Source organism: Mastigoproctus giganteus, chromosome 8 (assembly GCF_048544385.1).
Source record: "Mastigoproctus giganteus isolate SK-2022 chromosome 8, ASM4854438v1, whole genome shotgun sequence".
NCBI lineage: Eukaryota > Metazoa > Arthropoda > Arachnida > Uropygi > Thelyphonidae > Mastigoproctus > Mastigoproctus giganteus.
This window is the reverse complement of record NC_143582.1, coordinates 28,929,203-28,942,970: the sequence shown is the minus strand read 5'-3', so window position 1 is coordinate 28,942,970 and position 13,768 is coordinate 28,929,203. Positions and strand designations below refer to the sequence as shown.

Here is a 13,768-nt window from a genome sequence, read left to right as displayed (position 1 = left end):
TCAAGATTAAATGTAAATTTATTTATTTTAATGATTAAAGTTTTTTAGTTTTATTAATTTGATATCAAAATATGTTAAAGTGACAATTAGAGCAAACATTAGCAGATGAACTTTTTTTTTCCCTCTGTATCACATCAGTTTTCAGATGATTTTTTTTTTTTTTTTTTTGATGGTCATTGAAATTGCTTGAGGGTTATTCGTACTCATGTTAAAGCTTTGGAATAAATGAATATTTCAGGTTTTGTCAATGTTATGTTATCTCTTTTAAAATGATATTGATTCTCAAACAGTACAAGGTTAAAGTTAAAAGTAAAATGTGCATCTTAAGAGTGATAAAAATATGCAGTTAAAAAGTGTAGTTTTTTCCAGCATCTTCAACAATAGAGTGTTTAGATTCGATAGGCAGATAGAATTTTCTCATCTTGAGTGCTAAGGTTTCACATACAGATATAGCAAACTTATTTTAAAAAGAACAATCCAATAGAAAAGCAAGAGAATGAACACTGCCTTGTACTGCACTGATATCATAGCAAAAAGTTTGTGTTAGTGATTAAAAGGCTATATTAGCAATGCACATTTGGAATAACCTTTCATTATTTTCATTTATTGTATCTTCCTTTTAACTGATTATTCAGATCTCCAAGTGTTATTATCTTTCCCTTCACTCTATCTGTTGTGTTCTGTTATTAATCGTAAAATTTATCTTTATTATTTTCAGTTTCAATTATGATTGAAATAACTTTGTTTTACTTCCTTTACACAGGCACTCCTCTACTTACATACAAATGACTTATGTACAACTCGCAGATACGTACAAACCACAAATCTGTTGCTATGATTGGTTATAAGAATCAATTTTGAATGCCTTCGTGATATTTTTCTAAAGCAGATTTCTGGAGGTCACTACCATAAAACAATTAGTAGTTTCCGGTTTATTGGGCTTTTCTGTTAGTGCAATCTATTAAAAACGGGTAGTAAACTTGATCTTATTGCATTTGCGATGATACTGATAGCAGGAATTCTGTGAAATTTTACATTATTGGTGAAATGTGCTTTCCCTTTGCTGAAATCTTTGATCATATAAAAAAAAAAACATAAATAAATTTTCATAATCTTTTCTTTACAAGAAAACTTTCTTGCACGTATCGTGTTAGTTGAAATTTGTGCATTCCGTGTTCTTTGTTATTGATTGCTTATTTTCTTACTGCTTAAATTTTATGAAAAAAAAAAAGAAAAAAAAAGTCAGTGAACAGAAATATCAATTAGTTACACTTATTAATTAAGGTATATACGTAAGCGTAAATTTATTTTTATTTTTCTAACCTGTGAGAAATATTCTTCTGATTTTCACGCATCATTTGATTCTGTTAATTGGAGGAAGTAAAGTGTAAATTTGTGCTCTATATCTTTACTTTTATAGCCTGTGGATAATATTTCTTCCATTTTTGCTTATTAGAATTGCCGTTTAATACAATTGAAATTCAGTTCACAGACTTGATCACAATTACCGGCACTTACTACATATTGTATAGTTAACTGTATTTTGTTTTGGAGAGTCCATCGTAAAATGATTTGATCGTAGATTAAATTGAATTACGTATCGTATTTAGATTAAATTAGTTTTGAATAAATACTGTACTCTACATTATTATTCATTGTATGTTTTTTCAGCCTCATTTAACTCAGTTACAAATTGTAAAATGCTGTACATGATGATGTTTGTTGGGGGTTATAATCTCGGTGTATTGTACTGTACTGTACTGTACATGTATCTACAAGATAGTTGAACTTGTGTACGAAATGGATTATGTACATGAAAAAAACCAATTAAGTACATTACCTTAAGGAGTGCCTGTATCTGAGTCATCAGTCATCTTTCATTAATAAAATCCACTCTTTGGTAAGCGTTCATAACATAATTAATATTTGTGTATTAAACATGCCACTCCTTATCCAGTATTTGCAACTTATTGTGGGGAAGTGCACACCCATCCTTTAGGTTTCCTAACCTTGACTCCCTTTTCCCATCCTTTATAACAGCCAGATATTGAAATGTTTCCTTTCTTTCTTTTTCTCTCTCTTTTTTTTTTTTTATGTAAACCCCAAACATGAGAGATATCAGAACCTATAGTACTAGTACCATGCTTGGGTTGCAGGTTGAGAATATGAAAGAAGATATTTGTTGACATTGGACTTGAACTTCTGCAGACTGTAATTTTCAGGAAATATGTATGAAGAAAGGTTGTTCCAGAAAACAGCAGTTGAATGAATAAACAAGGAAGATGAAAAGTTGGCTCTGTGAATTTGAAGTTGGACAGTAAATGTATGTTGGCTGGTGGCGGCACATTTTTGGACTGTTTTGAAAGAGAGATCGGGAATTATGGAAGCCAATTCAGAAAAACAGTGCCCATGGAAATATCTGTAGAAGAGGCATGCAGCAGAAACAGTATATCTATGAGACAGCGAGTGGAGAGACTCTGTTAGAGATGAATCATTAATTAACCTAATTGCCCTCTTCTGAATGGAATCAAGAAGCCTGAGAGAGGTTTTTGGGGCACCGCCCCAGATGTGGGAACAATATTTCATGGTACGGTGGTCCGTAGCCAGGTGGGAAGGAGCAGCAGTGCGTAGCACATGCTTGATTAGACTGGGGTTCGAGCCTGTCACCACCAAATACGGAGGATGTGGAAAGGTCAAGGGAATGACCACCGCATATTCCCGGAGCATTATGGCCTTAGTTGCTAATGCTCCTAAAAACCAAACAACAACAACAATGGTAGGGCGGATTAGCAATTTATATAGAATGAGCAGGTGTTTGGAAGAAAAGTAACGCCGAGAACGAAAGAGAAAACCCAAGTTTTTTAGATGCAGAAGAAGCAATATTTGTAATGTGCTTGTGCAAAGAGAGATTAGAAGTCAGGGTAATCCCCAAAAGAGAATATATCATTTTGGCTAGAAATCGGAGTGTCACCAAAGATAAGCATAGGAGCAGAGGAATCTTTTTTGCGAGATATGATTTAAGACTGAATTTTAGAAGGATTGAAATCAACTAAGTTGTCTTTGCCCCACTGGAGAATTTCCTGAAGATCGGCATTTAAGAAATTGGTAGCAGATTTTCGAGAAGTTGAAGCTGATAGAGCAGGGCAAGGTTTCTCAAAATGGAAAGTGGAATTCAATGTGCTATCATCGGCAAAACTATGGATAGGATTTCCAGTCAATGGAAGAAGGTCATTAATATACAAGAGGAAAAGAGTGGAGGAAAGAACTGAACCTTGGGGGACACTGGCATTAATGGAGAAGTTAGAAGACAGAGCCATTTACCATCACCCTCAGTGAGTGATCACAGAGAAAACTGGATAACCAATTACAAAAAACAGTTGGCAAACCATAAGATGGAAGCTTGTTTAGAAGACCTTTATGCCAAACACAATCTGAAGCCTTTGAGATGTCAAGAGCAACTACTTGTGTTTCATAGAACCTTTCCATTGAATTAGTCCATAAATGGGTAACATAAGCCAGAATATCACCAGTGGATCGACATTGACGAAATCCATACTGGCGATTGTTGATCAGACGGAAGGTTTCTAGGTAGTTTAAGAATTGGCAGTTAATTGATTTCTCCATTACTTTAAAAAGAGTAGAAGTAATTGCAATGGGACGATAATTGGATGGGAGGGATTTGTCACCCTTTTTAGGAACTGGCTGGATATGAGCAAATTTCCAAGCAGAAGAAAAAACACCTTTGGAATAAGGAAGTGAAAAAAGGCGGCAAAGAACAGGAGTAAGTTCAGGTTTTGAGAACAAGTGGAGAAATACCAACGGGACCTGCAGCTTTCTTGGCATCAAGATTCGTCAAATTCCTTCTGACATCCTTTTGACAGAAGACCACAGGAGGCATTGAATGGAGTGTGTTGGGAATGGTGGCAGGTGTTTTATCAAGATCATTAATACACGAGTTTGAAATAAAATGGGAAGCTAGCAGGTCAGCTTTATTCATGGCTGAAGTGAAAACAGAGCCATCTGGTTTGGACAGAGGTGGGAGCAGAGATGGGAAAAAGTTGTGGCCAATAGCTTTGGCGAGAGACCAGAATGCTCGGCTGCCATTAGGAAAAGAAGCAAGTTTTCTACTCTTAGCCTGTTCAAACTCTAGTTTGAACTGATTAATAACTGCTTTACAATTGTTGTGAGCTTTGGTGTAGGCAGAAAATGAAACTGAAAAATTAGAAACAAGCCAATTACGATATGCAACGTTCTTCTCTTGAACAGCCTTAGCACATTTATTGGAAAACCAAGGTTTTGATAAAGGATGAGATTTTAAAGTGGATAAAGGATTCCATTCCTGCAAGAATAATTTCATTGACACGATCTGAGCAAATGTTGACATCAGAAGTTTTGAAACAGTAATCCGATCAAGGAAAAGAAGAAAAGAAATCTCGCAGGTCATCCCATTTTTGCATTCTTGTAATGCCAAACAACATGAGGTTGGGAATAGCCATGAGATAAAGGCTCCATTGGAGAAGAGACAATCACCAAGTTGTGATCTGAAGTGCCTAAAGGACCTCTCACTTCAACCATGTACTTAGAAGGGTTGTTTGTGAGAAAAAGATTGAATTGGCACATACGATCGATTTCCCTTTGACTTGTAAAGTTACATGTTTTTTCATGTAGGCCTTAACTAATGCCAGTTTGACCGTAAAGACTCTCTGTTTTGCTTTCTTTGCTGTTTAATAAGATTAATTTGAGGTGTGGAAGTTATTGGCTTGCAGTACACTGAATCATTAGAGAAACTGCTTCTTAGTTCTCAGCCTTTCTATCTAGATAGTTCATAATTTAGGATGCACATTTTACCCTGATTCAGAGATTATATCAGTTTCCTAAAAGTTCTCAATGCCTTCCTTTCTTGACATGAGTTATAGACTGGCTGTGCAAAGTTAGTATTTATACTCAAGTTAAAAATATGAATAATGTACTGTGGTAGACAGTCTGTATGGATCTGTATATTTTTTTTTTTGTAATTTACTGTGAGGAAGCAGACACACCATCTTTTAGGTTTCTTTGCTTTGACACCCCCCCCTCCCTTTCCTGTCCTTTATATATTTTCCTGTCCAATCCTGTTGCTGGAATTTCACTAATCTAAACAAAGTTTGTACCACTGTATTACAAAATTGATGCATTTGTGACCACATTACTCAGATATTTTTGACACAGATTTGCCCTTTGAGATGATCCCCAAAACAGGAATCCCCAGTTTTTCAGTACGTGAGTACAAATTATATTCTATTTATATTATTATAATTATTTATATTTATATAATTATATTACATTTTATATATATAATTATATAAATATATTTATATAATTACGTTATATTTTTGAAAAGATAAGGATTAGCCATCAGTACAAGGAAAAAAATTCAGCCATTGTACAAATATATTGTAATACAATTTGAGAGGAACAAAATAAAGAAATGGGGGCTCATGATCTACACATGCTGATCAGTGGAGTGATTCCTGACACTGTTTTCAGAAGAAAGAAAGGAGGCAGAGTGAGTGAATTAGAATCCCTTCTCTTTAAGAAACTGTACTTTCCCATTAAGCCAGAAGATGCTGGAATGTCCAAGTGAGGGTTTGAATAGAAAGCTTACTTTTGGCCATGAGATGCAAACACAAAACACAAAATTGATGTCATCAGTAAACTAAAATCCAGAAGTACAATTTAAACATTGCAGAAAAGTACCATCAGGCTGTTTAGTGTATTTGTAAGCAACATATAGGAGAGGGCGCTGACTCTATTTAAAGGTTACAGCTGTCAGTTAAAGGCTCCGCAAAAACGATAAGTGTTTGCCTTTTATTTACATGATCGTTGTTTTATATTGTACTTAATACGTAGTCATATAGTTATAGTTACGCTGGTTATTTTTATTTTAATTTAGATAAAGAGTTTTTGTGGATTTTACTTACGATAGGTAAAACCGTTATTTTTGTTCGATTTTTGTAGCCATTATTTTTGTATATAGGGAATTCAAATTTTTTAATTGAGGTAGCTAGGTAGCTCTAACGCATAATTATATAGTAATACGCTTCACTGTTTCTATTTCATAGTTTCTATTCAAATACTACTGACATTTAATTTATTGATTTTATTAATTTAAACTACCATGCCCCGAACTAGAGCAGCAAAGCAACGGGCACAAAGTGGCAGGAGTGTTGTGACTCGGGGGAGAACTGAGGGGGACGATTCTCCAACGCGTCACAGCCTAAAAAAATGTGCAACTTGTGAAATGTTTGCCGAACTCTCTGGAACGGAACATGATATTGCCATGGGGGATGTCTTTGTGTGTGCGCGATGTAAGGAGTGTAAGGAAATCAGCCCACAACTCAGCGTTGTTATGGGCCTATATGAGAGTTTGAAGGACAGGGTGGATGCCCTCGAAGGAAATAAATTGAGGGGCCCATCAAGCTCTCAGCTGCCCACATCAACGCCAGAGCTTGCACTTGGTCATCGCGCAACACAGCGGCAAACCCCAAGGCAGAATGCGCTGGTCCCACAGGAACTATTAGTTGTTGGTGACTCTATTGTCAGGGAAACGGGGAACATGCTATGTAAAAAGGATAGGTGGAACAGGACCAGGGTATGTCTGCCAGGGGCAAAGGTTGATGACGTTGTAGAGCGGATATCATCTTTCAAGGGCACAAAAGGTGATATAGTTGTACACGTTGGCACTAATGATATTAAGAGTAGGAGACCGGCAGAATTACTCAACAAGTACAGGTCACTGTTGAAAAAAAGCCGAGAATTAGGGTTGAATTTGAAAGTGTCTGCAATTCTGCCTAGACACGATAGGAGGGAGTATATGATGAGAGCCTTGTCGATCAATTCGGCCCTGGAAAGATTGTGCAAGGCTCAAGGGGTAGAATTTTTTTCAGCCTGGACTGTACTTGTTAACAGGAGAGATTGCTTCTACAGGGATGGGATACACTTAAATAGAAAGGGTGCAAGAATATTTGCTGATGCTATCGAGGCAGTGTTAGGTGGGTCGGAAAACTGCTAGCTTGGGGGGATACAAAGACTAATAGTTTAACAGTAACCGCGGGCAGAGGTGAAGGTGATTCTTGCACAACTTCTATTAGAATAAGAAGCGACCTGGAGCGAGGGGTGTTGGGGGTTTCAGGGATGGATGGCAGTCATCCTGGAATAGTTGGGTATATGGGATGTGTTAGGGTAACAAGGAATAGGCATAGGAGCATGTATGCTTGTATGTATACCAATGCTAGAAGTATAGTAAATAAATTTGATGAATTTGAAGTGTTGGTCAAGACAACAAAGGCGGATATCGTTGGGATAGCAGAGATGTGGTGTCACAAAGATATAAGGAATGCAGAACTGGAATTTGGGGAGTACAATGTGTACAGAAAGGATAGACAGGACAGAAAGGGATTAGGTGTTATGCTGTTAATTAAGAAAAACATAAAATCAAAAGAAGTGCATCCAGTTGATAGAGATGGACAGTGCACTGTTGAGTCAGTTTGGTGTGACATAAGCACTGCAAAAGCAAAAATAAGAGTAGGAGTGTGTTACAGGCCTAACGACTCGAATGAGTACAATGAACAATTGTACAGAGAAATAGAGTGGGCCAGTAAATCAGAATGTCTTATAATGGGGGATTTTAACTTCCCAGATATTGACTGGAACTTGTGGGTTGGTCACTCACACGCTAGTCAGACTTTTGTGGATTTATTGGATGATTGTTTTCTGCAGCAGCATGTTCGAGAGGCAACCAGAGAAAGTAATACTCTTGATCTGGTTATCAGCAGTGATCATTCGTGTATTAAAAATTTGCAGATAAAGGAACCACTAGGTGGCAGTGATCACAGTGTGCTGAAGTGGGATTTACTCAAAGAGGTAACTACCGTCAGGGGTAAAGGAAAGGGTTTTTGGTTCCGTAAAGGGGAGTACACTGGTCTCAGACAGTTTTTAAATTCTGTATAGTGGGATCAACTGACGATGTTACAAACAGTAAATTCTAAGTGGGAAGCATTCAAGGAATTAATCGTGGAAGCTACTAGACTTTTCATACCGATGAAGAAATATTGTTCAAGGTTTAGGCCTAAATGGTTATCAAATGAACTAATGAGACTCGTGACAGAGAAGAAAAATGCATGGGATGCATATAAATTATCAGGCGACGCAGAAGCCTGTAGCAGATATAAGCTAATCTGTAATCAGGTCACAAAGGAGGTTCGGCAGGCAAAGGCGGATTACGAGAAATCTTTGGCAAAAGATGCTAAGAAAAACAGCAAGGATTTCTTTACTTATATAAACTCTAAAAGGAAGGGAATGAATATGATTGGTCCACTTGACATCGATGGTTTGACTGTTGATGATCCTGCTCAGATAGCAAACAAACTGAATGAGTATTTTGCATCTACATTCACACGTGAGGAATTATTACAGTTTGAAAATGGAAGAAGGTTATCAAATTGTAGCAGTGTGCTTAATGATTTTGTAATAACTGAGAGCAAAGTGGAGGAGAAATTGTTGAAGTTAAACATAAGGAAGGCACCTGGGGTGGATGGGATCTATCCAGTTATATTAAAGGAGGCGGCAAACCAACTAAGCAAACCCTTAGCCATAATTATGAGAGCATCCTTGGATTCAGGGGAGGTTCCCACGGACTGGAGATGTGCAAATGTATCCCCAAGTCACAAAGGAGGTTCGAAGGGTGTCACGTGTAATTACAGACCAGTTAGTTTAACTTCTGTTCCAGGTAAAATAATGGAGTCACTGGTTAAAGATGCATTGCAGGATCATCTAGACAAGACTGCAGCAATAATTCAGACACAGCATGGGTTTGTTAAGGGAAAGTCTTGTCTGACAAATTTGATTGGTTATTATGATGTGGTCACAAAGGAACTGGATGCAAAAAATAATTTTGATATCATATACTTGGATTTCAGGAAAGCTTTTGACACTGTTGCGCATGGAAGACTACTGTACAAATTGGAGCAGAATGGTATTAAGAGTAAGTTGCTACAATGGATAAAAGGATGGTTAAGTGGGAGAAGACAGAGGGTGGTAATCAATGGGTGCTACTCTTCGTGGACTAATGTTATTAGTGGAGTCCCACAGGGTTCGGTGTTGGGTCCACTGTTGTTTTGTATATTTATCAATGATATTGATGAAGGTATATCAAGCTTAATGTCGAAGTTTGCAGATGACACGAAGGTTGGCAGGGTTGTTAATGACAGTCATGGCAGTGTGCTACTGCAACAGGATCTAGATAATTTGGGCAGATGGGCTAAGAAGTGGCAACTGAAGTTTAACCTTGACAAATGCAAAGTACTGCATATGGGTAGAAGTAACCTCAGAGAAACGTACCAACTGTGTGGTACTACACTTAAGGTGGTAGAAAATGAAAAAGACCTGGGAATAATTGTGCAGTCAGATATGAAGTTTTCTGAGCAATGCAGACAGGCTGCTAGGGCAGGTCACGGGGTTTTGTCAATGATATATAGGAATTTTGCTAGCAGGGAAAAGGAGGTGATTGTCCCTCTGTATAAGGCAATGGTCAGGCCACGCCTTGAGTACTGCGTACAGGTCTGGAGGCCTCATTTTAGGAAGGATGTAGATTTGCTTGAGCGTGTACAGAGAAGAGCAACACGATTGATGAGGGGAATGAAGGGATCCTCTTACCAAGAGAGGCTTAAGTTCTGCAAATTGCAGTGGCTGGAGACTAGGCACCTGCGCGGTGATCTGATTGAGGTCTATAAGGCCTTGAATGGGTTGAGCACGCTGAATTCTGATGGGATCCTCCCACTTGTTCAGAATACGAACCTACGGGGACATAAGTTCAAATTAAGAAAGGATAGATGTAGAATAGATGTGCGGAAATTTGCCTTTAGCCAGCGGGTGGTTAATTGCTGGAACAAACTTCCATCTGTCGTTGTGGAAGTTGATAGGTTAAATAAATTTAAGGAGGAACTGGACAGGCATTTGGAGGGTATGGTGTGATTTTTTTTTTTTTTTTTTTTTTTTTTGGCTGATGCTGCATAAGCTCCTACACTTGCTTTCTTGCATCAAGTGCCACTACTACTACTACTACTATATCAGATCTGAAACTTGTGATGAATGGTTTTCTTTAATGTAGAATTCTACAGAAATGTAGTTATAAAAGTATCTGTACAGTTCTAAGCCATTTTTATTAAATTTAGAATAGCACAGTTCTAAAAGTTCTTCTAAAAATGTTTTTTTTTTTGGGGGGGGGGGGAATTAATTGCAAATTTGCATTAACTTGAAATGTATTATTGTAATTCGGAAAAATGTTTCAAAGCATCCAGTTTGCATATATGTGAAACACCCATCTTGAATAACTCTAGGCATACCTCTATTTATTCCTCATATGAGTTCTCCCTGATGTAATTATCATATGTGCACTAAGCTAAATTTATTAATTATTGAATAACTGTAATTGAATGTATAAGTGAAGAAATTCTAAACTTTGAATTTTCAATTTCAGATATGCCAATGTAGATATTCGAAACTTTACTACAAGCTGGAGTGATGGTCTTGCCTTCAATGCTGTTATCCATAGGTTTAGGTAAAAATTGCAATAACTTCATTAGATGTTAATGAAGGAAGAAAAATTAAAAAAATAAAATAATAATAAAATAAAACTATATGAAATTCTTTCAAAATAAATTTTTTTCCATAACATGTAATAGAGAGTGAGATTATTTTTATTCATTAGTTAAATTTTTAAAAATTTTTCAGGCCTCACTTTGACTATGACAGCTTGTTACGAAAGGATGCTAATACACGTTTAGATCATGCCTTCACTGTAGCATATAAGTACCTTGGTATAGAAAAATTATTGGATCCTGAAGGTAAGTAATATTTATGTTTGAATTTTGTAATATACAGGCAGTTCCCGGGTTTACGAGTTTTTTTTTTTTTTCAAGTATCAAGTATCAACAAAATCGAAAATATGATCATTAATTGCAAAAAATGAATGTTAAACAATTATAAATACTGCATTTCAAACCATGTGCATAGCTATACAATACAGTGTACCCCACTTTACGATATTTCTCCTTTACCATCGTAATGTGAACCCAATAACACATTGCTTTTGATAATTCGTTCCACAACCTCAAAAGTTGAAATTTTTGCTATATAACTCTCTAAAAGATCGTTTTTATAGTGTAAATTGTATTAGTTACTAATTCAAATCATTAAAATGCATTACACTTGCATCATTATCATATGTTTTGTTATAAGAACCAATTTTGAATGGCTTTGTGATATTTTTATTAAGCACATTTCTGGAGGTCATGACCATAAAACAAAAACAATTTGCACTGTCCGGTTTATTGGGCTTTTCTGTTACTGCAAGCAATTATAAATAGGTAGTAAACTCAATCTTATTGCATTTGAGAAAATACTGATAGCTGGAATTGTGTGGTTTTTTATGTTGGTGAAACGTGTTTCCCCTTCACTGAAATCTTCAATCGTATAAAAAATATATAAAATCGTATATAAAAAATAAATAAATAAAAAATCGTATAAATAAATTTTCAGAATCTTCTCTTCATTCCTTTTTTTTTTTTTTTAAAGCTTCGTAAACTTGTTACTCCTCGCAAATTGTGTTAGTTGCAATTTGTGCATTTCGTTAAAAAATGCTTATGAATGCTATTTAAATTTATAAAGAAAAGAGAAGATTATCTTGGAAATAAACTCCTCTTGAAGCATTTCTGAAGAAGACGACTCCTTGTGCAACGAACCGAGTGCTGAGCCAATAATGAGTGATAAACGAGTATGCATTTAGTCCAATAATGATGATGAAGAATAAACACATTCTTTAACATTTGTAAGTCATAAATAATTTCTCTATTATTATAATTTGCTTGATTTTACAGGCTACGTTTTCATTTCTTTGGATAAATCAGTCATTGTTTAAACATAAACTAATTAGCTAACTAATTTCAAGTTAGCTAATTAATCTGAAGATGGAGACTGCTTAAAATTTGTGCATTGTTTATGCAGCTGCATTTTAACTTATATAATATGGTTTTGCATAAAATAATGATTTACTCATTAGTACATTGCATACCTGTCAATATCATGCCTCAAACTGTGCCACTAGATATTGTTGCTGACTGAAGAAAGATCACAGTGTGCATTTCAGCTGCCAGCCAAGAGAACAACATACTTCTTTCTGTTTTCAGTGCCTACCTGATGTTTGTGATAAGCTGTCTTAAACCTTCTGCATGGGAGTTGCATCACTAAGACATTCTATAAATGACATCTCACATGAAAGGGGAATAATTCCGCCACTAGAGAACAGACAAGCGCAATCGACCTTACCTACTAACAGATTATTAAGTACATCCTGAAATGTAGAATATTTCTGCTTTGGACCACCTGTACAATTATCTGTCACAATAAGAAGCAATCATAGAGTCCTTTCTGGTAGATACAAGAACAGCAGTTAGTGTGATACTCAAAATATACGAAGAAGTCAAGCTGAGCTGATGTTCCAAAATGTACAGAGTATTCACAGTTCCTCTCTGGGACCAAACTCAAATCCTTGAACTTACCGAAACCTAGCTTGACCAGTATGATGAAGCAGTAGATATCATAAAAGTTACTGGGTTCCAAGGAGCTTGTGTCAAGCTCAGGGAGGAAAGGTGAGGTAGCAGTCTTCTTTAACACCAAAAGCTGCTCCTTTGAGAGTCAAAGGATAGCACACAGTTGTTAAATTTTAATGCATTAAGAGTGGCACTAAAGAGCAAAACAAAGCTTATCAATTTTTCCAATAACCACCGAAGAGTGCATTAATTGGCTTATTAATGAGCTTCATCTGACTGCATCACTTGTTGTTTGTGGGGATTTCAACCTTTCTCTTCAATTCAGCAAACTTGAGGCATAACTCAAGCAATCAACGAGAATGACACTGATAAATCACAATCCCACTAGAGGACCCTATTGCCTCTATCTCCTATTTCCTGAACACCTCTCCTCTTATTTTCAAGTCAGACCATCAACTAATTATTTCCAAAAATTCTAATATCAGCCCCTAAATTCAGTCAACCAGAACAAACAACGTAAAAGACAATTAACAGCATATGATTCTTTAGACCAACAAAAATACATATATTCTGCAGCCATTATTTCCCCATCAGGTTCTTGAGAAATGTACCTCCGAATCTTGGAGTAGCCCTTATGACAAGATGGCTTAATGTTATTACCTTTTATGTTGTTAAAAAAAAAAGGATACTGTATTAACATTTGTGGAAAAATTCAACTGGCTCAGATGGTATACTTCATTTCACGGTAAGGGCTCTTAGTCCATACCTTATAAAGTTAACCACTTGTCAGCATCTTACAGTGCTGTCCTTAGCCAATTATTTCCTCATACATGGGCAGAACAACATGACATTTCTGTATTCATTAATACCAGATTCCTCCACAAGTTGAGAAATTGCAGCTGGTAGCAACTGCCAATTTCTGATTATTATTGAAATCTTTTGTACAAATACAGATCAGTGGGAATGACTGATAAATTATGATCCCCACTAGAGGATCCTGTCACCTCTATCTCCTCTCCACTGCTTCCCCTGTTACTATATGAAAAAGCCCTTCTTTCAATTTTCATAACCCTGAATTCTTCTCAGCATTCATTTCAAAACATTCTCCTCCTCCACCACAAATTCACTGTGAAGCGAGGAATCAGTCTAAATCACTAATCTGGTGTCATCCTTTCTGCTTT

General features: G+C 36.4%; 1 protein-coding gene across 4 annotated transcripts in view; it reads left to right on the top strand.

The window, feature by feature from the left end:
- The window catches only part of Dys (Dystrophin), a 932,899-nt gene that overhangs the window by 242,826 nt on the left and 676,305 nt on the right, over positions 1-13,768 (top strand). For all 4 annotated transcript variants that reach the window (XM_090379791.1, XM_090379790.1, XM_090379788.1 and 1 more), the window contains exons 7-8: positions 10,517-10,597; positions 10,771-10,883. In XM_090379791.1, the coding sequence (XP_090235917.1) occupies positions 10,517-10,597; positions 10,771-10,883 (194 nt within the window). The remainder of the gene's footprint in view (positions 1-10,516; positions 10,598-10,770; positions 10,884-13,768) is intronic.